Source organism: Pollachius pollachius (genome assembly GCF_949987615.1).
Source record: "Pollachius pollachius genome assembly, chromosome: 18".
Classification (NCBI taxonomy): domain Eukaryota; kingdom Metazoa; phylum Chordata; class Actinopteri; order Gadiformes; family Gadidae; genus Pollachius; species Pollachius pollachius.
The window spans coordinates 16,218,644-16,243,627 of record NC_136951.1 but is presented as its reverse complement, the minus strand read 5'-3'; the positions used below and the strand labels follow the sequence as shown (position 1 = coordinate 16,243,627).

The window sequence follows — 24,984 nt, the reverse complement described above, 5'->3', positions numbered from 1 at the left end:
GTACTGAGCAGGTCTAGTACTGAGCAAACCAACCAGCTGACGGCAGTCTAAACCCAGCTCACCTTCCATAATTAGCAATAATAATTGATAATTTGCAATAATAGTTATTGGAGCTGTTAAGACTCATGATTGTTTGATTTAATGAGTTGTATTGTAGAAATTGTATGTATCACTGAGCAAGATGTCCAACCTGACCTGCCCCTAAAATATTATCAGAAAAGTGTGTGCTTTATTTTTTAATTGTAACAAACTCCATGTATTGTAAGTATTTAACAGGTATGTTGGTAGTCTATCGAGATAAAAACATTTATGCTATACTTCAGAGAGTCTGGCACATGCAGTGATGGTCCAAAGTCGATTCCTTTCGTAGGACCCATCAGTGAGGCAATATAACACTATGGTTAAGTAGTGGATCAAAGTCACTTCTACTTCTACTTCCAGGAGAACTGCTATTGAAGTCCGACCAGGGCTTAATTCAAGTAGATTAAAACCACTTTAATTCCCAGTTCACTTCTATTTATTCTTTTTTTTTTTTTTTTTTTTTAAAGGGATGTCGAAACTCGTTGAAGATGAAGGGGTCAACGGAATTTAAAAGGTGGGCTGAGTGAGTTCAACAGACAGTGGTCCTCCTGTCTTACTTGTTTGGTGGAGCACAGTGTTCTCATTGGCCCATGCTAAGGTCAGAGTTAAGGGTCTCGACCCTTTGGATAAAAGCATCTCCCAGATGGCATGTATTTGTTTACTGCTTTATTAATTGCAAGTATATAACCACAGTGAATTGTCGCAGACATGAAAGATGGACATCAGATGACGTAAGTATATATATATATATACATACACCCACACAAGTCTGTGTGTTTGTATGTATGTACTACCCTCCTGTTGCCGAACCCTCCCCTGTCCAACTATCCTCCAGCCTTCAAGTCCCGCCTTTACCTATTTGTTGATCCTCAGTAAAGACCCCTTCAATTTACTATCTGGGTCGAGCATTTGGGTCCACTCGCTCTTCTCCCCCATAACAAAAGGTAAGAGAGGTACTTGGGAAGAATCTTAACGTGTATTCACTTTGAGCTTTGTGTAAGTGTGTAATACATTAAAGGTTGTATGATGGGGATCAAGTTATTTACCGGTTCATCCAATGCTAACTTTTTCTTCAGTGATCTAAAACGTTCTGACTGGAATGTATCTATTCCAAGGAAATTATATATTACAAAGATAATGTAGGCCCACACATTACATTTTTTTACTTTTCCTTTCATTAAAATCACAAAGGTAAGAACAATGGATTGGTGTGTTATTCACTAGTCAGAAGTTAAAACCAATAGAATTTAAAAAAAAACAAGTTATTCATAAAAATGTATCCTCTAAACATGTTCTACATAACTGCAACAATTGTATAGCTTTAAACGTGTAAGCAAAAACTGACATATCTAGTGTAATCTTATCCTTATAATGGGTGCTATTCTTCAAGATCTTCTAATGCAGATATCTCAGATCTTGCATAGATTCTAAATTCAGGAATTCTGGTGTTTTGGTCGTTTGAATATTTTATTATCAAAAATCCTAGACTGTTTTATTGACAGGTGAGATTACCAGGGGGGCAGAGTTTGTACCTCCATAACCTGAACAGGGACGGAGGTATGGATAGAGAGGCTCACTGAAGGTGCAACCAGTAGCAGAGTAGAGATGAACCCTGGCTTCCACGTCATAGAAGGAGACCAGACCCTCATCATAATCAACAAACACCCCCACCTTCTGGAGCTCAGCTCTCAGAGGGAGACGGACAGCAGGGTCATCTCTAAATACCAACCCATCCTTGTCGTAGTAGAGAGTCCAACAACCCGTCTCAGGGGTCAATATGATCCAACCACTTCTGCTGAGGGACGCTCTGACCACTCCTAAACACCATGCAGTCTTGTCTTTAACCTGGACCTCAAAGTAAAATCTCCCTGAGGAGAAGCGCTGCCTTGTGACAACACATAAACAATTTATAAATCTCTTAAAGCTGTGTCGGAGTCTCTTCTTTAAACCTCCATCATGTACTCGGTTCCCATCCAGGATGAGCTCGGGATGAGCTGTATCAGGATCCAGAGTCAAATCTACTGCATATTGCTGGACCCTCTTCAGTTCAGCATCATCAGGCAGCTTCTTCATCTCAATGTCCAGTGTCTCCTCCAGCTGATCCAGGGATCTCCTCAAGGTCCCTACGTATGACTGAGAAAGGACCTCCACCGTCGTCCAGTCCCTGGTGGGTGGAGGATCCTTCAGGGATCTGAAGGCCTGGAGGAAGTGGAGGTGGTCTTTAGTGTGTGAGAGCTGCTTCACCTCTGAGCTTCTATTGGTCAGATCTTCTATTTCCTGCTCCAGCTCATTGATGAGGTCTTCAGTTTGTTTCTCAGTGGATTTCCGTTTCTCTTTAATCGTTTTGTTGAAATCATCCCGCCACTTTTCAACACAGCTTATCAGAGCAGTGATCTGTCTGTCTGCCTCTCTGATCTCCTGAATCTTTAGTTTTCTCTCCTGGATCATCCGTGGAACTTCAGCCTCTATCTTCCCAAGCTGGGCCGTCTTCACTTCATATTCCTCCTTTAGAGGAACAACAGGATGGGACTTGTGGTCATCCTCTGTGCAGAACTGGCATACAGACACCTGCTCAGTCTGGCAGAAGAGCTCCAGTAGTTGATTGTGTTTCTTACACATCCTGTCTTCCAGACGGTCCATAGGCTCGACCAGCCGATGTTTCTTCAGGCCTGCGACTCTATGATGTGGCTCCAGGTGGGTTTGGCAGCAAGAGATAAGACACATCAGGCAGGACTTCACGGCCTTCAGCTGGGTCCCAGTACAGAAGTCACAGGGAACTTCTCCTGGTTTAACACAAAGCTGCTTTTTTACTCGTTCAGACGTTGTAAACTGAGTAGCCAACTCTGATAAGAAGGTATTGATCCGTAAATCAGGTCTTGTGCGGAAAAGCTCATTGCAAAGAGGACATTTGTACTGGACTTGTTCATCCCAGACCTTAGTAATACAGGTTCTGCAGAAGTTGTGTCCACATGCGGTGGTAACTGGGCTGTCCAATACATCCAGACAGATGGAACATGAAAAGTTCTCTTCAGACCATGAAGTAAGAAAGGTTTTAACTTCTCTCAAAGTTGTGCTGTTTTACTCACCTTGTTGTGTTTTATGCCTGTCAGACTATTCTTCCAAATATTGATAATTCTTTCTCCTGAAAGAGAGAACTGCTTCCACGTCGGGTGGCTTTAGTTTGTAATTATGAACCTTAAGTTTCGTTTTCTGAACAGGACGTTCTCTCCTCTCCTCCCCTAACTACTTCCTCCTTCCACACCCTGGATTTTGGCGCATTCATGTGTCGGCTGCATCATATTCGCTATGTGTTCTCTTCTTCGCGTCATTAAAATATGTCAACCTTTAAAAGACAAGAGACACAGAGAGTCCGGGAAAACGTCATATGCAACGACTTCTCCATCGGTCAGAGACAACAAGGTTTACCTAGAATATTCACAATTTATAAGACGGCAGTTTACTGAATTGTTCATAACTGTATGTGGGGATCTCCATTGCTTTTAGAACTCATGGAATGCTTCTTGTCCAGGCAGAACTTTGTCAGAATTAACTCCTGTATAATGGTGTTTAGATTATAGCACACAATAGTGAGATGACTCGACTAGCAGTTCCAGGTCCAAACTGAAGATGGCGCCCTAGCAACACCAGCGAGTGTCTCTAGTCTCCTCCAGCGGTCCACGAGGACACTGAGGTAATCTAACCAAATGATCCATCAACCAAACTTGGTATGTATTTTTGGTAATAAATAAAATGTTTATCTGATAAAACGCCCAACGAAATTAAAAAGGAGGACTGAGTGAGTTGAACAGACAGTTGTCCTTTCCAGCTCGTTTGGTGGAGCACGGTGTTAGCATCGGCCCATGCTAAGGACAGAGTTCAGGGTCTCGACACTTTGGATAAAAGCATTTCCCAGGTGGCATGTATTTATTTACTGCTTTGTTATAGAGAGAAGTCTGTATGTATGTATGTATGTATGTATGTATGTATGTATGTATGTATGTATGTATGTATGTACAGGGCTCTCAAAGTTTTGAACTGAGTTCAGACTGAGATTTTGTCGGGGAGTTGTATATTAACATGTGACTGCATACAAATGTCCAGACACATGGTGACTAATGTATGATAGTAAGCATTATTGGCCCTTAACACTTATATTCAGAAACAACACTGCCTCAAAAGATTATTGGCTTCAGCAACACCAGTAGAGGCATATACTTGTCCCTGAACTTTTAAACGTTGTAAACGTGCAAAACCATGAATTTGTATTCTTGTGGCATTCAGTCCTACTGTCGCATTCAGTAGGCCAATGCTGTGGTAAAGTGTGTAAAGTATGACTGAGTGTTTATTTCTGTTCAATAGATAGAACTTTATCAATCCCCTGTAGGAGATATGTGTTAATGTTAGTCCCTATAAAAAAATAATGGTAAAAAAAAAAAAAATACATAACATGACGGTAACTCTAAAGTCAAACCGTCCAATCTGAAGCCTCTACTTAACCTCTCCCCTTCTCACTTCCACCAATGCACAGCGAACAGAACTGAGTTGGGGATGGCGTAGCCTATCTAGTTTGTGAATGACCCAGAGAAACGCAACGCAAATTCAATGTGAACATATATGAGGCTTTGTAAAAAATCCAGGACGATTTTGAAATTCCGCCGGACACATTTTTTTTTAATGTATCTCAAAAAGAGGGCATGTCCGGGCAAAAGAGGACGTCTGCTTACCCTACGTACGGGGAACCCATTTGATTCCTACCTGTTCCACTGTTAAATAGCGGCGCAAATTTGTGGGCGCTATACTGGTAATTTCTCTGCGTGAGAAATAGGAAGTGTGGCGTGTGAGCGAGTGCATGGGTTGGATTGCGTGTGTGTCACGCCGAATGCGTGAGACATATATATGTATGTATGTATTTATGTACTACCCTCCTGTTGGCGAACCCTCCCCTGTCCAACTACCCTCCAGCCTTCAAGCACCTAGTCCCGCCTTGAGTTATTTGTTGGTCTTCCGTAAAGACCCTTCCATTTACTGTCTGTGCCGAGTATTTGGGTCCACTCGCTCTACTCCCCCATAACAAAAGGTAAGAGTGAGGAGGAGAAGAGGCAGGAAGGAGAGGAGAGGAGGGCTGAAGAGTCAAAGTCACGGTACTTGGTGAAAATCTTTACATGAAGTCACTAAGCTTTGTGTTAGTGTGTAATACATGAAGGGTTGTCTGACGGAGATCAAGTTATTTACCGGTCCATCGAGTACTAACTTTTGCAATTCTTCAGTGATATAAAACGTTCCATCAATCTCAAAATTATCAAAATAAGGGTTTTAGGCAACTAACAAATACAATTTGTGTCTTCTACTGGGATAGTATTTCTACTGAATACAATTGGACTGGAATGTATAAATTTCACTGAAATTATCTATGACAATGATAATGTAGGCCCACACGTAATACAAATTGCCTTTTCCTTTTATTAAAATCACAAGCGTAAGAACATTGGATTGTTTAGTAATTCAATAGTCAGAGGTTAAATAAAACCAATAGAAATGAAAAAAACATCATTATTCATAAAAATAATCCTCTAAACATGTCCTACATAACCGCAACAATTGTATAGCTTAAACATATCAGAGAAAACAGACACATATGTAGTGTAATCTTATCCTTTATAATGGGTTATATTTTTCAAGATCTCGTGAAATGACAGCAGTACGGCATTAATGAAGATCTCACGTAGATTCTAGTTCAGGAATTCAGGTGTAGTGGTCATTTGAATATTTAATAATCAAACAAAAGTCCTAGACTATTTTATTGACAGGTGAAATGATAAGGGGGGCAGAGTTTGTACGTCCATTATGTGAACAGGGACGGAGGAGTGGATAGAGAGGCTCAGTGAAGGTGCAGCCAGTAGCAGAGTAGAGATGAACCCTGGCTTCCACATCATAGAAGGAGACCAGACCCTCATCATAATCCACAAACACCCCCACCTTCTGGAGCTCAGCTCTCAGAGGAAGACAGACATTAGGGTCGTCTCTAAATACCAACCCATCCTTGCCATGGTAGAGGGTCCAACCACCAGCCTCAGGGGTCAATATGATACATGCTCTGCTGATAGAAGCTCTGACCACTCCTAAAGACCATGTAGTCTTGTCTTTAACCTGGACCTCAAAGTAAAATCTCCCTGAGGAGAAGCTCTGCCTTGTGACAACACAGAAACTATGTTTAAATCCCTTGAAGCACTTTCGGAGTCTCTTACACCTCCATCATGTACTTGTTTCCCATCCCTAGACAGGATCAGATTGGGATGAGCTGTATCAGGATCCAGAGTCACGTCTACTGCATACTGCTGGACCCTCTTCAGTTCAGCATCATCACGCAGCTTCTTCATCTCCATGTCCAGTGTCTCCTCCAGTTGATTCAGGGATCTCCTCAAAGTCCCTACGGATGACAGAGAACGGACCTCCACCGATGTCCAGTCCCTGGTGTGTGGAGGATTCTTCAGGGATCTGCAGGCCTGGAGGAAGTGTAGGTGGTCTTTGGTGTGTGAGAGCTGTTTCACTTCTGAGCTTCTATTGGTCAGATCTTCGATTTCCTGCTCCAGCTCTTTGACGAGGTCTTCAGTTTGTATCTCACTGTATTTCCGTTTCTCTTTAATCGTTTGGTTGAAATCATCCCGCCACTTTTCAACATAGCTTATCAGAGCATTGAGGACCTGTGCAACATCAGCTATCTGTCTGTCTGCCTCTTTGATCTCCTGAATCTTTAGTTTTCTCTCCTGGATCATCTGTGGAATTTCAGCCTCTATCTTCCCAAGCTGGGCGGTCTTCACTTCATATTCATCCTTTAGCGGTACAACAGGATGGGACTTGAGGTCATCCTCTGTGCAGAACTGGCATACAGACACCTGCTCAGTCATGCAGAAGAGCTCCAGTAGTTGATTGTTTTTCTTACACATCCTGTCTTCCAGACGGTCCATAGGCTCGACCAGCCGATGTTTCTTCAGGCCTGCGACTCTATGATGTGGCTCCAGGTGGGTTGGGCAGTAAGAGATAAGACACACTAGACAGGACTTCACAGCCTTCAGCTGGGTCCCAGCACAGAAGGCTGCTCTTTTACTCGTACGGACGTTCCAAACCGATCAACCATCTCTGTTAAGAGGGTATTGACCTGTAGATCAGGTCTTGTGTCAAAAAGCTTGTTGCAAACAGGACATTTGTACTTGATTTGTTCATCCCAGAACTTAGTAATACAGGTTCTGCAGAAGTTGTGTCCACATGCGGTGGTAACTGGGCTGTTGAACACATCCAGACAGATGGAACACGAAAAGTTCTCCTCCGAACAGGAAGTGTTAGCAGAGGCCATTCCTAGACACAGACGACAAGGTTAATGCCTAAATCCATAACGGGGAGAAAGGTTTTAACTTCACTCAAAGTTGTGCTGTTTTACTTACCTTGTTGTGGTTCATGTCTGTCAGACTATTCTTCAAAATATTGATACATTTTTCTCCTGAGAGAGAGAACTGCTTCCACGTCAGGTCGCTTTAGTTTCTATGAACCTTAAGTTTTGTTTCCTGAACAGGACGTTCTCTTCGCTCCTCCCCTAACTCCTGCCTCCTTCCACACCGTGAATGTTGGCTCATTCATGTACTGTGTCGCTTACGTCATATGCGTGTGTTCTCTTCTTCTTTAGATTCAGAAGTGTTTGTTGTCTAACTGATTAGGATTAAGAACAACCCTCTCCCTGTGTGCTCAGGTTATATGTGCTTTTATGGTTGTTATTTAACATTGATTAACATTGGAAGTTATATAAGGCTTACCTCACAGATGCAATATAACCTCATAAAACAGCTGAGTCATGTGCCTCAGGGTAGGGCAGACGAACCAGACCAACGAGATGACTATCAGTCAGAGACAACAAACACTTGCCACCATGTGGCGGTTAGTTCCATTGAATTAAAAGTAGGTTTACCAAGAAAATTCACAATTTATAAGACAGCATATTTACTGAATTGTTGAAAACTGTATGGTTAGGATTGCCATTGCTTTTAGACCTCATGGAATGCCAAATGTCAAGTAACTTGGTCGGAATTAACTCCTGTATAATTGTGTTTAGATTATAGCGCACAATAGTGAGATGACTTGACTAGCAGTTCCAGGTCCAAACTGAAGATGGCGCCCTAGCAACACCAGCGAGTGTCTATAGTCTCCTCCAGCGGTCCGCGAGGATACTGAGGTAATCTAACCAAATGATTCATCAACCAAACTTTTTGTATTTTTGGTCATAAATTAAATGTTTATGGTCATTTACATGTATCTGACAAAATATATAATTACTTCAATAGCTATAGGTACTAATGCATGATGGTATGGCTTCTTTTGATAATTGGGTTATGGATGAGTCCCAAAACAGCACATTTTCTGTGGGCTGGGTGCCTCAAAAGCCTTTTGAGATGTTGAAGATTAACGAACAAGTCCATAAGAGAAGGACCCCTGGTGTAGAGAATGAGTACGCATGCCACTGGGAACTTGTCTCTGGACAGCAGAAATTATGTCAAAAGTGCAACTCGGAAGGCTGGCGTCCGAGGATTCAGGAACGCACCATATCAAACAAACACAGTACCCTCCAAGGTATTGCTGGACAACGGCGAAAGCTTTGTTTACTGAAGATAATTTCGCGCAAAAGTTTGACGTCCTCTCAGAAGTCCTACATTGTTGCTCTTTGTTCATTGTTCTGCGTTCTTCTTTTTCCTTGGAATCATTAGCAGGCTACACTTTGTCGGGCTGCTATGAGGGCATGATGCTAACGTAGCTGCCGTGGCTATCGCCATCCGGCTTAAACCCGACCTACCATAAGGGTACAGTCGGCGGTGGAAATACGCTCTGTAGCTGAGCTGGGCTATACCGCCCCTTCACTACTGAGCTCAGGCGTGCTGGGCCGAAGAGCACCCGCCGGTGGAAATGCGCCATAAGGGAGTACTTTTCTGTACGCTGAACCCAACTATTTCATTGCGAATGCCTAAACTTCCATCGCCCTTCTCTCTCTCTCTCTGCGAGCAAAGCGTTTTATCTCCTTTGAAGGAACTCACAGTAAAGGTAGGCTCATATCGTGGTCTAAACCAATCAGACAGAGATGGGTTGGGTCTTTGCTTCAAATATCGATGCTGAATTTTGAAACCGTTTCAATAATCATTCTCTGCAGTATCGACACACAAATACCAGCTGCACTTTTATCGCTCTCTTCTCTCCAGCAGCGAGTTAAAAGACACCCATCAGCGCCAACATAGCCCCGCCTCCTCTCGCTCACTCCCGGTTTCTCGCAGTAATTCGGCACTAGTCTCAATGCTCTGTGTGATGGTGTCTGCTACCGGTTTAGGTAGAGAAAGAGAAGGTAGAGAAAAAGTTTACGCAAAACCCATGGAGGGTACCTGCATAATCTAATCACAAAAACATTGAGGAGAGAACACTGTACCCTACAGCCACCATTTTTAACATTTTAACCTTAAAGGGGTGATATTATGCGATCAGGTGTGAGTGTGATTAGCCGTTACAAGCCGTCTGAAAATCTGCCTTTTCCTGTGTTTTAGTGACATCCCACTCCCTCGTGGGATGTCACTAAAACACAGGAAAAGGCTAATTTTCAGACGGCTTGTAACGCCTAATTACATTCACTCATAATATCGCCCCTTTAAGCTTCAAACATCACCTCTTTAAATGAAGAACAACAAATAACCAGGCCCGGGGTGGCCATCGGGACGTTTGGGAGGTTTCCCGTTGGGCCGGTACAGTTTCAAAAGGATTTTTGGCCGCTTGGGTGGGAAAAAAATACTTTCACAATTATTTTTCCTCTCCTAAAGTAGACGTTCTTTATTCATCTGATATTTTAACCCCAGCATCGCAGTATACATAATAAGGATTATACAATGTAAGCTTAAACCAATTCATCATTACTATTTTATTTTGTTAAGCCATATGACGAATCACAAATATCATTTGGGAAAATCAACATGTAAACTCCAGCATGATCTGTGTAAGTTAGCCCAAGCAATTAAGTAGTCTAACCCCTTCTATTTTGTGTAGCAACAGAAGAGATAAGCCAGTCCGACGCTGAGGAGGCAAGACTGGACAACATATTTCATGTAAAATCAAAAACAGCACAAACACGATAATCAATTATATCAAATATCAAATATTTTGTAGACTCAGAGCAGCAGTCCAGCCTGTCTGATGCTGCTGGTGAACCCGATAGACACGAAGAGGCCAGGACTGAGGGGACATGTAGAGAAATATAGAAAATATATATTTAAATAATTTGATATAAGATAACCCACACATAGAACTCACAAAATATGTAATGGGATAACATTGTATGTTTTATATATAATTTATAGTTAAAGTAACTTTTTTTTTTCTTCTAAACTGATCCTTGAGGATGATTTTTTTCATTTGGCAAACGTTGATCCAATACCCAATAAAAAGGTGTAATAAGAGTTTTGCACTGTTTATTGATTTAAATTCTTCCACCACTGAAAAAAGTGGGCCGGTCTGGGCCTGAAACTCCCGCACTGAAAATAGGTCCTACTCCGGCCCTGCAAATAACCATAATAAAATAACAAATGCAATCCATTCAAGATTCAATGATGTTACACAAAGCGAAGTCTTCCAGCCTCACATGGACCAGAGGGGAGATCCTTTCGCTAGATCCTTCCTCCTCAAGCGGCCCGCTCACATTGTCTCCTGAGCTCGTTCTTCACTGCCTCCACGCCTCCCTTCTTCTCGATGAACTCGTAGATGACCTTGGACGTTTCCTTGTCCTTCAGCTGGGCCTCCGAGATGCCGCACATGTCGAACAGTCGCTTGAGCTCGGGGTCCAGGTTGTTCATCTGGGGGGGGGGGGGATCATGTGTTGGTCGAGGGAGAAGAAAGAATACCAACTTTGAATTTGCAACATTTTGCAACAAATTATTCTAAATCTGCCCATATATGGACGCTCAGAATTTTGCGGTTTTCACTGGCTACAATGTTGTATCTATGGCTGCTGGTAATGCAACCACAAAGAAGTATACTCTACGGGGCTATTTTTATCATTATTATTTATTTATTTCATTTTTTTGGACGGCACAGCGGTCCGGGGCTATTCCCAAAAGATCCGGGACTATAGCCTCGAATGCCCAGATCTAACGACGCGCCTGGTCTCAGCTATATCCCAAGCCAATCTGAGTGCTTTTTACATTCCATAATCACTATCTTCCCAAGTCATCTATTTGACTCTTCTAACGCTAAATACTACCCTGGCTCCGCCCGCCTAAGTACTTCCGCTCAATTCTCATTTCCCTTCAGCACTACGTCTGGGTTTGCGGTAATCTGGCTATTGCCAGACCAAGCTCAATCGTAGATTGCACGTTGGTCAGGGGAAGCTGCCGTAATTTCCTTCAGCACAAGAGGCGTGATCAACGGGCCTAGTTCAACTGACTCTGTACACGATTGGCTGTTTGCCGTCGCTTCCCTGTCGCAATTGTGTTAAACTAGCCAATACCGCGCCAAGGGGAAAAGCCAGCTTGGTGATTAGCTCCCGCAAAAAACGGATCGGAAACAGAAAGAAATGTATTGCGCATCTCCAGACCCTTGTGCAGGGTGAACTCAAATCGCCGGCAGAATGGGTGGGGCTACCCACTCTAGGTTTGCCGTATATTCCTGGGTTTTCTCTGTCCAAATTTTGTGCGTCCAATCAGCGAACAGAGGGAGTGGCTGAGAACAATGACGTTAAAGTCAGCTCTCGTTGACGGACATCTTCACGCACGGTGTTTGGTTTGTTTACAGCCTGCGCGCAAAGTGATTCCCGGCCAAACATTAGCGATTGGTAATGGCAGATCCAGAGTGGCACTGGGCAGATCCAATAGTTTTAACCGTAAACAGACTCCCGCCTTCAAGTGAGTTAACGTTAGGCAATTGAGTGGGTCCAGAATCTCTGTGCAATTGAAATGAAGTACGAGAGTCTGGTAGGACCAGGCTAGCTAAATACAAGATGAACCTTAAAATATGTAAATTGTATTGCACCCTTTTATAACTTTCTGTGTTTAAGTCTAGATTTTGGAGTAGTATCCCAACCAGAACTACTATGTAGCTTAATACATCAATTTGCATCTAAATTAAGCTGTTTAAGAAGTTGAATTTCCTTTAATATACACTTCCCTAAAGTGCCTCAACCCATCTGCACGGGGAGGTAAACAACACTGTACCGCCTAGCGGTGGCTGAGCAGAACTGCACTGCATTATGTTGCAGTTGCTACAGGATACTCATACGTGTACTTCTTTAGGACTACATAAACATTAAACTAATTTCACTCAAACTAGAAACATCAAGAGGGCTAAGCAAAATAACTAAGCAAACCAATTATTTTTAAATATGTTTACATACTAATACCTTCAAATAACTTTGGAAAAATGTCCAACTGATGAACTGAACGATTAAACAAAAGTCGGCATATGCACTTATCTACTCCAACGGCACCCAGACATGAAAACGTATTTTCATAGCGTCCCTGCCCGTTTTGTGAGTCGACTTGTATGCGGATGTTGACACAATCGTGTCAGAGTTGACTTACATCAAAGCCTGTGTTGGGATACCAGCCCACGTGTCCAATGTGCCTAAAAGTGAGGGAGAGGGAGAGTGTAAGTCAGTACAGGTAGAGAGAGGGTGTAAGGCAATACAGAGAGAGAGAAGAGCGAGGAGAGGGAGGGGGAGAGAGAGAGCAAGTTTGTAAGACAATACAGAGAAATGGAGAGAGGGCATCAAAAGGAGACACTTTGATCAGCTGCCAAGTTAGCTGCCACGAGTTACAAAAACAGACCACTACATTGAAGTGAAATATGTGCCGAGCAACAAATAATGTGATGGTGTCTGAACGGAAGGCGGTCTATTTATCGGAATCGTGTTTTTTTTATCCATTTTATCTGAAATATTTGTTTTTTGTATCGGCTACCTTGCAATCTGTATTTTATGGGGAAAGTATGGATGCTTACTGGAAGTTGCTGGGTGGGCCGATGTCCGCCTTGGTCCGCGTCTTCCTCTTCCCGCCCTTCTCCTTCTTGAGCGAGTGCACAATGCTGTTCATCTGGGAGTTGCTATGGTTACGGTGCACCCCCGGGGTGTGGTAGATCTCGGGGTTCTCGATGTCCACGGTTGCCGTCGGCAACGCCGGGCCTTGAATATTCAGAGGGACGGAGAGATGGACGGAGGATGTGGTGGTTAGGATGAGGTGGGCGAGAGTCTAAGTAAAACTTATTTTTTTATAATCTACTCAAATGGATCCCTTTGGTAGGTAGGTAACTTTATTTGTACCCAAGGGTAGATTTGGTTGCAGGTAAAAAGAGTGGGCTGCATAAACACATTACACACGGACAACATTGACAGAAGACAATGACATAACAGTAACAACAAGTATTCCGGGCATAGAGATATAGATACAAAGTACACAATAGTCAAAATACCATTGATAAAACACAGAATGAAATCCACCATATCAAATGCAAAAAAGCTGGGTCAATAAATGAATAAATAAATAGATAAGGAAGGCTGTGCATAATTTAAAAAGATTAGTGTGTAGTCTACAAATAGCCTAAGTATTGTTCAGGGTCTTAATAGCTGAGAATCGCTGGGAAGGATGATCGTTTGTTTGTGTAACGACGTAGCCCAGGTGCTTAACAATTAGCGGACCCTTAATTGGTGTTAACGAGGGATGACTGTGTTGGTCCTACAGTGACACCTCTGTGGAAAGGAATAGATGATCAAAGATTCTTGAACCTGACTTAAATTTGCTGTACGGGAAACATTCAAAAACAGACAGGTCTGATTAATCAATCCCCAATCCAGTAGGAGCTAGACTGATTAATCAATAGCCGAAGAACAAAATGATTGCAGGATCTCCAGTTCAACGGAAATTCTGTTACGTAAACCTTTGCATAATGTTTATAAAAATGTTGTTTGGTTGAAGAAAAGGGCCGCTACCCTCAATTACTTATTAAGAGGATACGTTACGTTATATTAGGTTAGGTCACAGTCATAGCAAATTTAATTATGTTACAGAATATTTTATGATACAATGTTTAAGGTCATTAGAAGATAGAGATTGAGCCTTTTTTAAGTTTGCATTGAGAATTTACCAGAAGATCTGTCCAAGATCTAACCCGTGAACTAATTGATATAGAACAAAAACAATCAATGTCTTCAAAATATAGGTGCCATCAATGTGAAATCTTCAGAATTTGTCTGGTTAGTATTTGTTCACAAATTGACCCATTTATGTGTACCACAAAGACGATGAAAAAAGTCAAGCTAGAATTGGATTATACTATTAGGAAGACTCTGTGTGTATACTGTATAATGTGTTATTTAAATGTTGTCTGAAAGAAAAAGACAAAGAAAGAATATTTTGCCTTCACATAGACAATTTTAAGACCAATTTAACCTTTGACAGTGGTTTCCAATGTCCACACATATTAATATTGTTAAAAAAATGTTTTGAAACCAGTAGATTTCCTTCGCTCTGGCTCAAATCTATTATAAATCCTTTTCCAAAATCCCAGAAGGATGATCCAAGAGTGCCCCTTAATAACAGAAGTATCAGTTTAATGAGCACAGTCTATGAACTATTCTCTCTCTAACTCTGCTTAATGATAGGTTAACAACTTTCTGGTTGAGGAACAGAATGGATTTCGCAAGGGAAAGGCCTGTATCGATCATACAGTGGGGCAAAAAAGTATTTAGTCAGCCACCAATTGTGCAAGTTCTCCCACTTAAAAAGATGAGAGAGGCCTGTAATTTTCATCATAGGTATACCGCAGCTATGAGAGACAAAATGAAAAAAAAAAAATCTAGAAAATCACATTGTCTGATTTTTAAAGAATTTATTTGCAAATTATGGTGGAAAATAAGTATTTGGTCAATAACAAAAGGTCATCTCAATACTTTGTTACATGCCCTTTGTTGGCAATGACAGAGGTCAAACGTTTTCTGTAAGTCTTTACAAGGTTTTTTTTACACACTGCTGCTGGTATTTTGGACCATTCCTCCATGCAGATCTCCTCTAGAGCAGTGATGTTTTTGGGCCACACAGACTTTCAACTCCCTCCAAAGATTTTCTATGGGGTTGAGATCTGGAGACTGGCTAGGCCACTCCAGGACCTTGAAATGCTTCTTACCAAGCCACTCCTTCGTTGCCCGGGCGGTCTGTTTGGGGTCATTGTCATGCTGAAAGACCCAGTCACGTTTCATCTTCAGTGCCCTTGCTGATGGAAGGAGGTTTTCACTCAAAATCTCACGATACATGGCCCCATTCATTCTTTCCGTCACACGGATCAGACGTCCTGGTCCCTTGGCAGAAAAACAGCCCCAAAGCATGATGTTTCCACCCCAATGCTTCACTGTAGGTATGGTGTTCTTTGGATGCAGCTCAGCATTCTTTCTCCTCCAAACACGACGAGTTGAGTTTTTACCAAAAAGTTATATTTTGGTTTCATCTGACCATATGACATTCTCCCAATCCTGTTCTGGATCATCCAAATGCTCTCTAGCAAGCTTCAAACGGGCCCGGACATGCACTGGCTTTAGCAGGGGGACACGTCTGGCACTGCAGGATTTGAGTCCCTGGCGGCGTAGTGTGTTAGTGATGGTAGCCTTTGTTACTTTGGTCCCAGCTCTCTGGAGGTCATTCACTAGGTCCCCCCGTGTGGTTCTGGGATTTTTGTTCACCGTTTTTGTGATCATTTTGACCCCACAGGGTGAGATCTTGCGTGGAGCCCCAGGTCGAGGGAGATTATCAGTGGTCTTGTATGTATTCCATTTCCTAATAATTGCTCCCACAGTTGATTTCTTCACACCAAGCTGCTTACCTATTGCAGATTCAGACTTCCCAGCCTGGTGCAGGTCTACAATTGTGTTTCTGGTGTCCTTTGACAGCTCTTTGGTCTTGGCCATAGTGGAGTTTGGAGTGTGACTGTTTAAGGTTGTGGACAGGTGTCTTTTATACTGATAAGGAGTTCAAACAGGTGCCATTAATACAGGAAACGAGTGGAGGACAGAGGAGCCTCTTAAAGAAGAAGTTACAGGTCTGTGAAAGCCAGAAATCTTGCTGGTTTGTAGGTGACCAAATACTTATTTTCCACCATAATTTGCAAATAAATTCTTAAAAAATCAGACAATGTGATTTTCTGGATTTTTTTTTTCATTTTTTCTCTCATAGCTGAGGTTTACCTATGATGAAAATTACAGGCCTCTCTCGTCTTTTTAAGTGGGAGAACTTGCACAATTGGTGGCTGACTAAATACTTTTTTGCCCCACTGTATTTCCACATTGTGTACTATAGTACGACATTGATTACAGGAGAATATGCCTACATTTGTTTGTTACATTGATTTTCAGAAAGCTTTTGATTAAGTAAACCGAAACATTCTTGATTACATGCTCATCAAAACCGGTCATGCACCTGAGTCAGGTGTGAGGGTGAATGCATTCCTTACAAACTGTTTTTTCACTTCCTCGGGTGTCAAGCAGGGAAATGCTTTATCGCCTACTCTCTTCGCTGTAGATATAAATGATCTAGTCAGAACAATTAAATCATTAGGATGTGGGGTAAAGTTTGGAGAGGCAAACATGAGCATACTTTTATAGTGTGGCCAAAAAGGCGTTTGATTGTGACATGCATACAATTGGAGCATGGGCAAGTGAAGTGCATGATCTATGTGTGGGACAGGGTTGTGAGAATGTTTTTACTGAAAAGGTTGAATGGATCTTACAATAGGTAAAGTAGTTTTTCTAAAGTTAGGAGCATGCCTATGCTTTGTATTTTTTTTTAAATTAAACGTGTTTGCTACAGAAAACTATATTCTTTACAACTTGTCTAAGAGAAAGAAGTCTCTTTGTGCTCAGATTAGGTCAGGAATACTCAGGCCGGTGGGTGGGCACCAGCGAGGAGAATAGACTGTAACAATGAAATTATTTTTATTTTGTATTGTCCGTTTTATCATGATTTGTGACTTAGGTTGTTCAATAAAGTCCATCTAAAAGAAGTTTATTATATGCGTGACACAGACATGTTAGCTTGGCTATTCAAATAGAGAAACTTTGTGATGTCAGACTTTATTGAAAAGGCGTGGGTGTATGTACTACACTCTTTGCTTAGTTATATCGGTATATGTCATGAAATCCTGTGTGGGTTGGGCCACTTGTGTGGCATGACACGAAAATAAACATAATCAATCAATCATATATTATGTGTAAATCTCTTCGAGTTGTTTCAGGGTTTCATACCTCGTCTATGATGTACTCGTTTCCCATCCTCAGACGGGATGAGCTCGGGATGAGCTGTATCAGGATCCAGATTCACATGTTCAGTGTCCATGTTCAGTGTCTCCTTCAGCTGATCCAGGGACCTCCTCAAGGTCCCTACGTATGACTGAGAAAGGACCTCCACCGTCGTCCAGTCCCTGGTGGGTGGAGGATCCTTCAGGGATCTGAAGGCTTTGAGGAAGTGGAGGTGGTCTTTGGTGTGTGAGAGCTGCTTCACTTCTGAGCTTCTATTGGTCAGATCTTCTATTTCCTGCTCCAGCTCTTTGACAAGGTCTTCAGTTTGTTTCTCAGTGGATTTCCGTTTCTCTTTAATCGTTTTGTTGAAATCATCCCGCCACTTTTCAACACAGCTTATCAGAGCAGTGAGCTGTCTTTCTGCCTCTCTGATCTCCTGAATCTTTAGTTTTCTCTCCTGGATCATCCGTGGAACTTCAGCCTCTATCTTCCCAAGCTGGGCCGTCTTCACTTCATATTCCTCCTTTAGAGGAACAACAGGATGGGACTTGTGGTCTGTCTCTGTGCAGGACTTACATACAGACACCTGTTCAGTCTGGCAGAAGAGCTCCAGTAGTTGATTGTGTTTCTTACACATCCTGTCTTCCAGACGGTCCATAGGCTCGACCAGCCGATGTTTCTTCAGGCCTGCGACTCTCTGATGTGGCTCCAGGTGGGTTGGGCAGTAAGAGATAAGACACACTAGACAGGACTTCACGGCTTTCAGCTGGATCTCAGTACAGACGTCACAGGGAACTTCTCCTGGTTCAACACAAAGCTGCTTTTTTACTCGTTCAGACGTTCTAAACTGAGTAGCCAGCTCTGATAAGAAGGTATTGATCCGTAAATCAGGTCTTGTGTGGAAAAGCTCATTGCAAAGAGGACATTTGTACTGGACTTGTTCATCCCAGAACTGAGTAATACAGGTTCTGCAGAAGTTGTGTCCACATGCGGTGGTAACTGGATTGTTTAACACATCCAGACAGATGGAACATGAAAAGTTCTCTTCAGGCCAGGAAGTGTTAGCAGAGGCCATTCCTAGACACAGACGACAAGGTTTATGTCTTGAGCAATTACATATTTCTAATTCCATAATGGGAAGAGAGGTTTTAACTAATCTTGAAGTTGTGCTGTTTTACTCACCTTGTTGTGTTTTATGTCTGTCAGACTATTCTTCCAAATATTGATAAATTTTTCTCATGAAAGAGAGAACTGCTTCCACGTCAGGTGGCTTTAGTTTCTATGAACCTTAAGTTTCGTTTCATGAACTGGACGTTGTCTCCGCTCCTCCCCTAACTCCTATCTCCTTCCACACCCTGATTGTTGGTACTATATCGGCTACATCATATTCGCTATGTGTTCTCTTCTTTGCGGCATTAAAATAAGTCAACCTTTAAAAGGCAGAGACAGAAAGCCCGGAAAAAAAATAAATGCTTGTGATTTAGAGGTGTTTTTTTGACTAACCGATCAGGATTAAGAACAACCCTCTCCCTGTGTGCTCAGGTTATATCGGCTATTATGGTTGTTATTTGATATTGATTAACATTGGTAGTTATATAAGGCTTACCCTTTCAGACTATAACCTCATAAAACAGCTAAGTCATGTGCCTCAGGGTAGGGCAGACGAACCAGACCAACGAGATGACTATCAGTCAGAAATAACAAACACTTGCCACCATGTGGCGGTTAGTTCCATTGAATTAAAAGTAGTTTTACCTAGAAAATTCACAATTTATAAACCAGCATATTTACTGAATTGTTAACAACTGTATGGTTGGGATTGCCATTGCTTTTAGAACTCCTGGAATGCCAAATGTCAAATAACTTGGTCGGAATAAACTCCTGTATAATTCTGTTTAGAATATAGCGCACAATAGTGAGATCATGGACCCATTAAAGACTGAGATGACTCGACTAGCAGTTCCATGTCCAAACTGAAGGTAGTGACCTAGCAACACCAGCGAGTGTCTCCTAGTCTCCTCGCGCCCGCCACAAGGATACTTAATGTGATTGAACCAAATGATTCATCAACCATACTTTCAGTATTTTTTGTAATAAATACAATGTCCATGGTCTTTTTAATTTATCTGACAAAATGTATAGTTACTTCAATAGCTATAAGTACTAATGCATCATGGTATGGCTTCTTTTGATAATTGGGTTAGGGCCCAGCCCACATTTTCACTGGGCTGGGTGCCTCCAAAACCTTTGAGATGTTGAAGATAATTGAACAAGTCCATAAGAGAGGGACCCCTGGTGTAGAGAATGAGTACGCCTGTCACTATGAACTCGTCTCTGGACAGCTGTGGCTCTGTGGGGTAAGCTGAGGGAAACTTTGCAATAATTGGCAATAATAATTGGAGCTGTTTTGACTCATCATTGTTTGAGTTAATTACTTGTATTGTGGAAATTTTAGGGATCACTGAGCAAGATGTCCAACCTGACCTGCCCCTCAAATATTATCAGAAAGGTATGTGCTATATTTTTTAATTGTAACAAACTCCATGTATTGTAAGCATTTTACAGGTATTATGCTAGTCTAACCAGATAAAAACTTGTATGCTATACTTCAGAGAATCTGGCACAAGCAGTGATGGTCGAAAGTCAATTTCTTTCGTAGGACCCTTCAGTGAGGCAATGTAACACTATGGTTAAGTAGTGGATCAAAGTAACTTCTACTTCTACTCCCAGGAGAACTGCTATTGATGTCAGACCAGGGCTTAATCCAAGTAGATTAAAACCACTTTAACTCACAGTTCACTTCTTTTTTTTTTCTTCTTTTTTTTTTAAAGGGAGGTCGATGCTGTCGTTGAAGATGAAGGCGCCAACGGAATTGAAAAGGTGGACTGAATGAGTGAGTTCAACAGACATTTGCCCTTTCTACCTCGTATGGTGGAGTACTGTGTTGGCATCGGCCCATGCTTAACCCAGAGTTCAGGGTCTCAACACTTTAGATAAAAGCATCCCTCAGATGACATGCATTTATTTACTGCTTTATTTGATGCACGTATATAACCACAGTGAATTGTCACAGACATGAATGATGGACGTCAGATGACCATATATATACATACATATATAGTCCCCGCAGGTCCTTAAAAAGTCTTAAAGACAACTTTGGAATTTTCGAAAGGGAGGTACTAAATTAAATATAAGACAGAGTGAAATGTCTCCATCCGGTTTTGTCTATATTTTAACCCCTATTTTATAATGGTGCATTTCCACCGGAGGGTGCAGGACGGTTCAGTATGCAAAGGTACGGCACGGATCGCGTTTCCACAGCCAAAAGTGGCGTACTCGTCGCGCAGTACTCCTCTGTTGGGGTATCAGAATAGTCACTTCTGTGCGACAGGTGGATGATAACAAACAAACACAGTTTTTCTGGACAACGGCGAAAGCTTCGTTTATTGAATAAAATGTCGCGAAAAAGTCTGACGTCCTCTTGGATGTCCTACATTGTTGCTCTTTGTTCATTGTGTTGCGTTTTTCTTTTTCCTTGGATTTATTAGCAGGCTACACTTTGTCGGGGAGGTCACGATGCTAACGTAGCTGCCGTGGCTATCGCCATCCGGCTTAAACCCGCCCTACCGTAAGGGTACAGTCGGCGGTGGAAACACGCGCTGTAACTGAGCTGGGCTATACCGCACCTTCACTACTGAGCTCAGGCGTGCTGGGCCGAAGCGCACCCTGCCGTTGAAAATGCGCCACTTTTCCTGGGATTTGGGGTGTTGTTTTGGGTCTCTGGTGCTCCCACACTCATACAAACTTTGAAAAAAGTCTGTACGTGATTTTTTGAGTAAAATATGCATTTCTGAAAGTACCCCGCCAACAGTTACCAAACGAGTGAGTCAGTGCCCCCTCCTACATAGGAAGGGGGCACAGTTGAGTATTAACTCCCATTTCCCCACTTCCCTCCAACCATAACATAGTTAAGATTTTGTGGACCAGCCGACGAGCAGCTCCGGCGGGGGGAACTCGGCGGCAGCTCGGCTCCGGGAGTACAATCCCTTTCTCTGCCGTACTGCCTCCGAGTTCCCGCGACCGGAGCTGCCGGACTGCCGCTGAAGCCGGAGGGGGAGACATGGAGGAGAAAGGGATTGTACTCCCGGAGTTGAGCTGCCGGACTGCCACCGAGCTACCCGGAGCAGACGGAAAGCTTCGGCCGCAGTTCAGCTCCCGGAGTACACCGCCGGAGGTGCCGGGCTGTGGCGGCAGTCCTCTAATCCCCTGGGATTTTGAAGTGAGATTAATAAATTGGGGCCTAGGCGGTCAAATACAATTCCAATGGATATGGGATGAAGATGGTCATTTAGTAGATGATTGTGCACAGGTATTTAACAAATGGGAAAAATATTTTTCTGGGTTATTATATAGTCTGTGTCGAACATTTAGGTCCATTCGCTCTACTTCCCAATAACAAGAGGAGAGAGAGAGGAAGAGAGAGGAAGGAGAGAGGAGAGGAGGGTTGAAGACACAGTACTTGGTAAGAATCTTAACATGTAGTCACTTTGAGCTTTGTGTATGTGTGCAATACATGAAAGGTTGCATGATGGAGATCAAGTTATTTACCTGTTCATCTAATAATAGCTTTTGCAATTCTTCAGTGATCTAAAACGTTCCATCATTCTCAAAATGATTAAAACAAGGGTTTTAGGCAACAAACAAATAAAAAAAACACTATTGGACTGGAATGTGTCTATTCCACAGAAATTATCCATGATAATGTAGGCCCACACATAAAATTTTGCCTTTTCCTTTTATTGAAATCACAAGTGTAAGAACATTGAATCTTTTTGTAATTCACTAGTCAGAATTTAAATAAAACCAATAGAATTTTTAAAAAACTAAAATGATTATTCGTAAAAATGAATCCTCTAAACATGTTCTACATAACTGCATCAATTGTATAGCTTTAAACGTGTAAGCCAAACCAGACACATATGTAGTGTAATCTTATCTTTTATAATGGGTGCTATTCTTCAAGATCTCCTCGTGAAATGACAGCAGTACGAAATGAATGCCGATATCTCAGATCTTATCTCATTATCTCTCTATCTCATAGATTCTAGTTCAGGAATTCAGGTGTTATGGTTGTTTGAAAATGTTATAATCAAACAAAAGTCCTAGACTATTTTATTGACAGGTGAGATGATCAGGGGGGCAGAGTTTTTACCTCCATTACCTAAACAGGGACGGAGAAATGTATAGAGAGGCTCACTGAAGGTGCAGCCAGTAGCAGAGTAGAGATGAACCCTGGCTTCCACATCATAGAAGGAGACCAGACCCTCATCATAATCCACAAACACCCCCACCTTCTGGAGCTCAGCTCTCAGAGGGAGACGGACAGAAGGGTCATCTCTAAATAGCAACCCATCCTTGTCGTAGGAGAGAGTCCAACAACCCGTCTCAGTGGTCAATATGATACATGTTCTGCTGATGGACTCTCTGGCCACTCCTAAACACCATGTAGTCTTGTCTTTAACCTGGACCTCAAAGTAAAATCTCCCTGAGGAGAAGCTCTGCTTTGTGACAACACAGAAACTATTTTTAAATCCCTTGAAGCAGTTTCGGAGTCTCTTTACACCTCCATCATGTACTTTTTTCCCATCCCTAGACAGGATCAGATTGGGATGAGCTGTATCAGGATCCAGAGTCAAATCTACTGCATACTGTTGGACCCTCTTCAGTTCAGCATCATCACGCAGCTTCTTCATCTCCATGTCCAGTGTCTCCTCCAGTTGATTCAGGGATCTCCTCAAGGTCCCTACGGATGACAGAGAACGGACGTCCACCGTCGTCCAGTCCCTGGTGGGTGGAGGATCCTTGATCTGAAGGCCTGGAGGAAGTGGAGGTGGTCTTTGGTGTTTGAGAGCTGCTTCACTTCTGAGCTTCTATTGGTCAGATCTTCGATTTCCTGCTCCAGCTCTTTGACGAGGTCTTCAGTTTGTATCTCACTGGATTTCCGTTTCTCTTTAATCGTTTGCTTGAAATCATCCCGCCATTTTTCAACATAGCTTATCAGAACAGTGAGGACCTGTGCAACATCAGCTATCTGTCTGTCTGCCTCTTTGATCTCCTGAATCTTTAGTTTTCTCTCCTGGATCATCTGTGGAACTTCAGCCTCAATTTTCCCAAGCTGGGCAGTCTTCACTTCATATTCCTCCTTTAGCGGTACAACAGGATGGGACATGTGGTCTGTCTCTGTGCAGAACTGACATACAAACACCTGTTCAGTCTGGCAGAAGAGCTCCAGTAGTTGATTGTGTTTCTTACACATCCTGTCTTCCAGACGGTCCATAGGCTCGACCAGCCGATGTTTCTTCAGGCCTGCGACTCTATGATGTGGCTCCAGGTGGGTTGGGCAGTAAGAAATAAGACAAACTAGGCAGGACTTCACGGCCTTCAGCTGGGTCCCAGCACAGAAGTCACAGGGAACTTCTCCTGGTTCAACACAAGGCTGCTCTTTTACTCGTACGGACGTTCCAAACCGATCAACCATCTCTGTTAAGAGGGTATTGACCTGTAGATCAGGTCTTGTGTCAAAAAGCTTGTTGCAAACAGGACATTTGTACTTGGCTTGTTCATCCCAGAACTTAGTAATACAGGTTCTGCAGAAGTTGTGTCCACATGCGGTGGTGACGGGGTTGTTGAACACAGCCAGACAGATGGAACATGAAAAGTTCTCCTCCGAACAGGAAGTGTTAGCAGAGGCCATTCCTAGACACAGACGACAAAGTTTATGCCTAAATCCATTACGGCGAGAAAGGTTTTAACTTCACTCAAAGTTGTGCTGTTTTACTCACCTTGTTGTGGTTCATGTCTGTCAGACTATTCTTCAAAATATTGATACATTTTTCTCCTGAGAGAGAGAGCTGCTTCCACGTCAGGTGGCTTTAGTTTCTATGAACCTTAAGTTTTGTTTCCTGAACAGGACGTTCTCTTCGCTCCTCCCCTAACTCCTGCCTCCTTCCACACCGTGAATGTTGGCTCATTCATGTACTGTGTCGCTTACGTCATATGCGCTGTGTGTTCTCTTCTTCTTTAGATTCAGAAGTGTTTGTTGACTAACTGATTAGGATTAAGAACAACCCTCTCCCTGTGTGCTCAGGTTATATGTGCTTTTATGGTTGTTATTTAACATTGATTAACATTGGAAGTTATATGGCTTACCTCCCAGATGCAATATAATCTCATAAAACAGCTGAGTCATGTGCCTCAGGGTAGGGCAGACGAACCAGACCAACGAGATGACTATCAGTCAGAGACAACAAACACTTGCCACCATGTGGCGGTTAGTTCCATTGAATTAAAAGTAGGTTTACCAAGAAAATTCACAATTTATAAGACAGCATATTTACTGAATTGTTGACAACTGTATGGTTAGGATTGCCATTGCTTTTAGAACTCATGGAATGCCAAATGTCAAGTAACTTGGTCGGAATTAACTCCTGTATAATTGTGTTTAGATTATAGCGCACAATAGTGAGATGACTTGACTAGCAGTTCCAGGTCCAAACTGAAGATGGCGCCCTAGCAACACCAGCAAGTGTCTCTAGTCTCCTCCAGCGGTCCGCGAA

At 42.5% G+C, this 24,984-nt stretch overlaps 2 protein-coding genes across 2 annotated transcripts; both read right to left on the bottom strand.

The window, feature by feature from the left end:
* Positions 1-1,563: 1,563 nt before the first annotated feature.
* Positions 1,564-18,640, bottom strand: LOC307089599 (uncharacterized protein; the record flags this gene model as incomplete). The annotated part of the gene is given in 10 exon segments (XM_079755948.1): positions 1,564-3,137; positions 5,871-6,305; positions 6,308-7,171; positions 7,174-7,434; positions 9,800-9,875; positions 10,788-10,949; positions 12,672-12,714; positions 13,090-13,270; positions 17,375-18,445; positions 18,551-18,640. Coding segments are annotated over 9 exon segments (4,665 nt in total). The 5' UTR covers positions 18,444-18,445; positions 18,551-18,640.
* Positions 18,641-22,162: 3,522 nt separating this feature from the next.
* LOC307089498 (E3 ubiquitin-protein ligase TRIM39-like) lies at positions 22,163-24,300 on the bottom strand. The gene is given in 3 exon segments (XM_079755825.1): positions 22,163-23,235; positions 23,241-24,124; positions 24,211-24,300. Coding segments are annotated over 2 exon segments (1,587 nt in total). The 5' UTR covers positions 24,123-24,124; positions 24,211-24,300; the 3' UTR covers positions 22,163-22,530.
* Between the last annotated feature and the right edge of the window lie 684 nt (positions 24,301-24,984).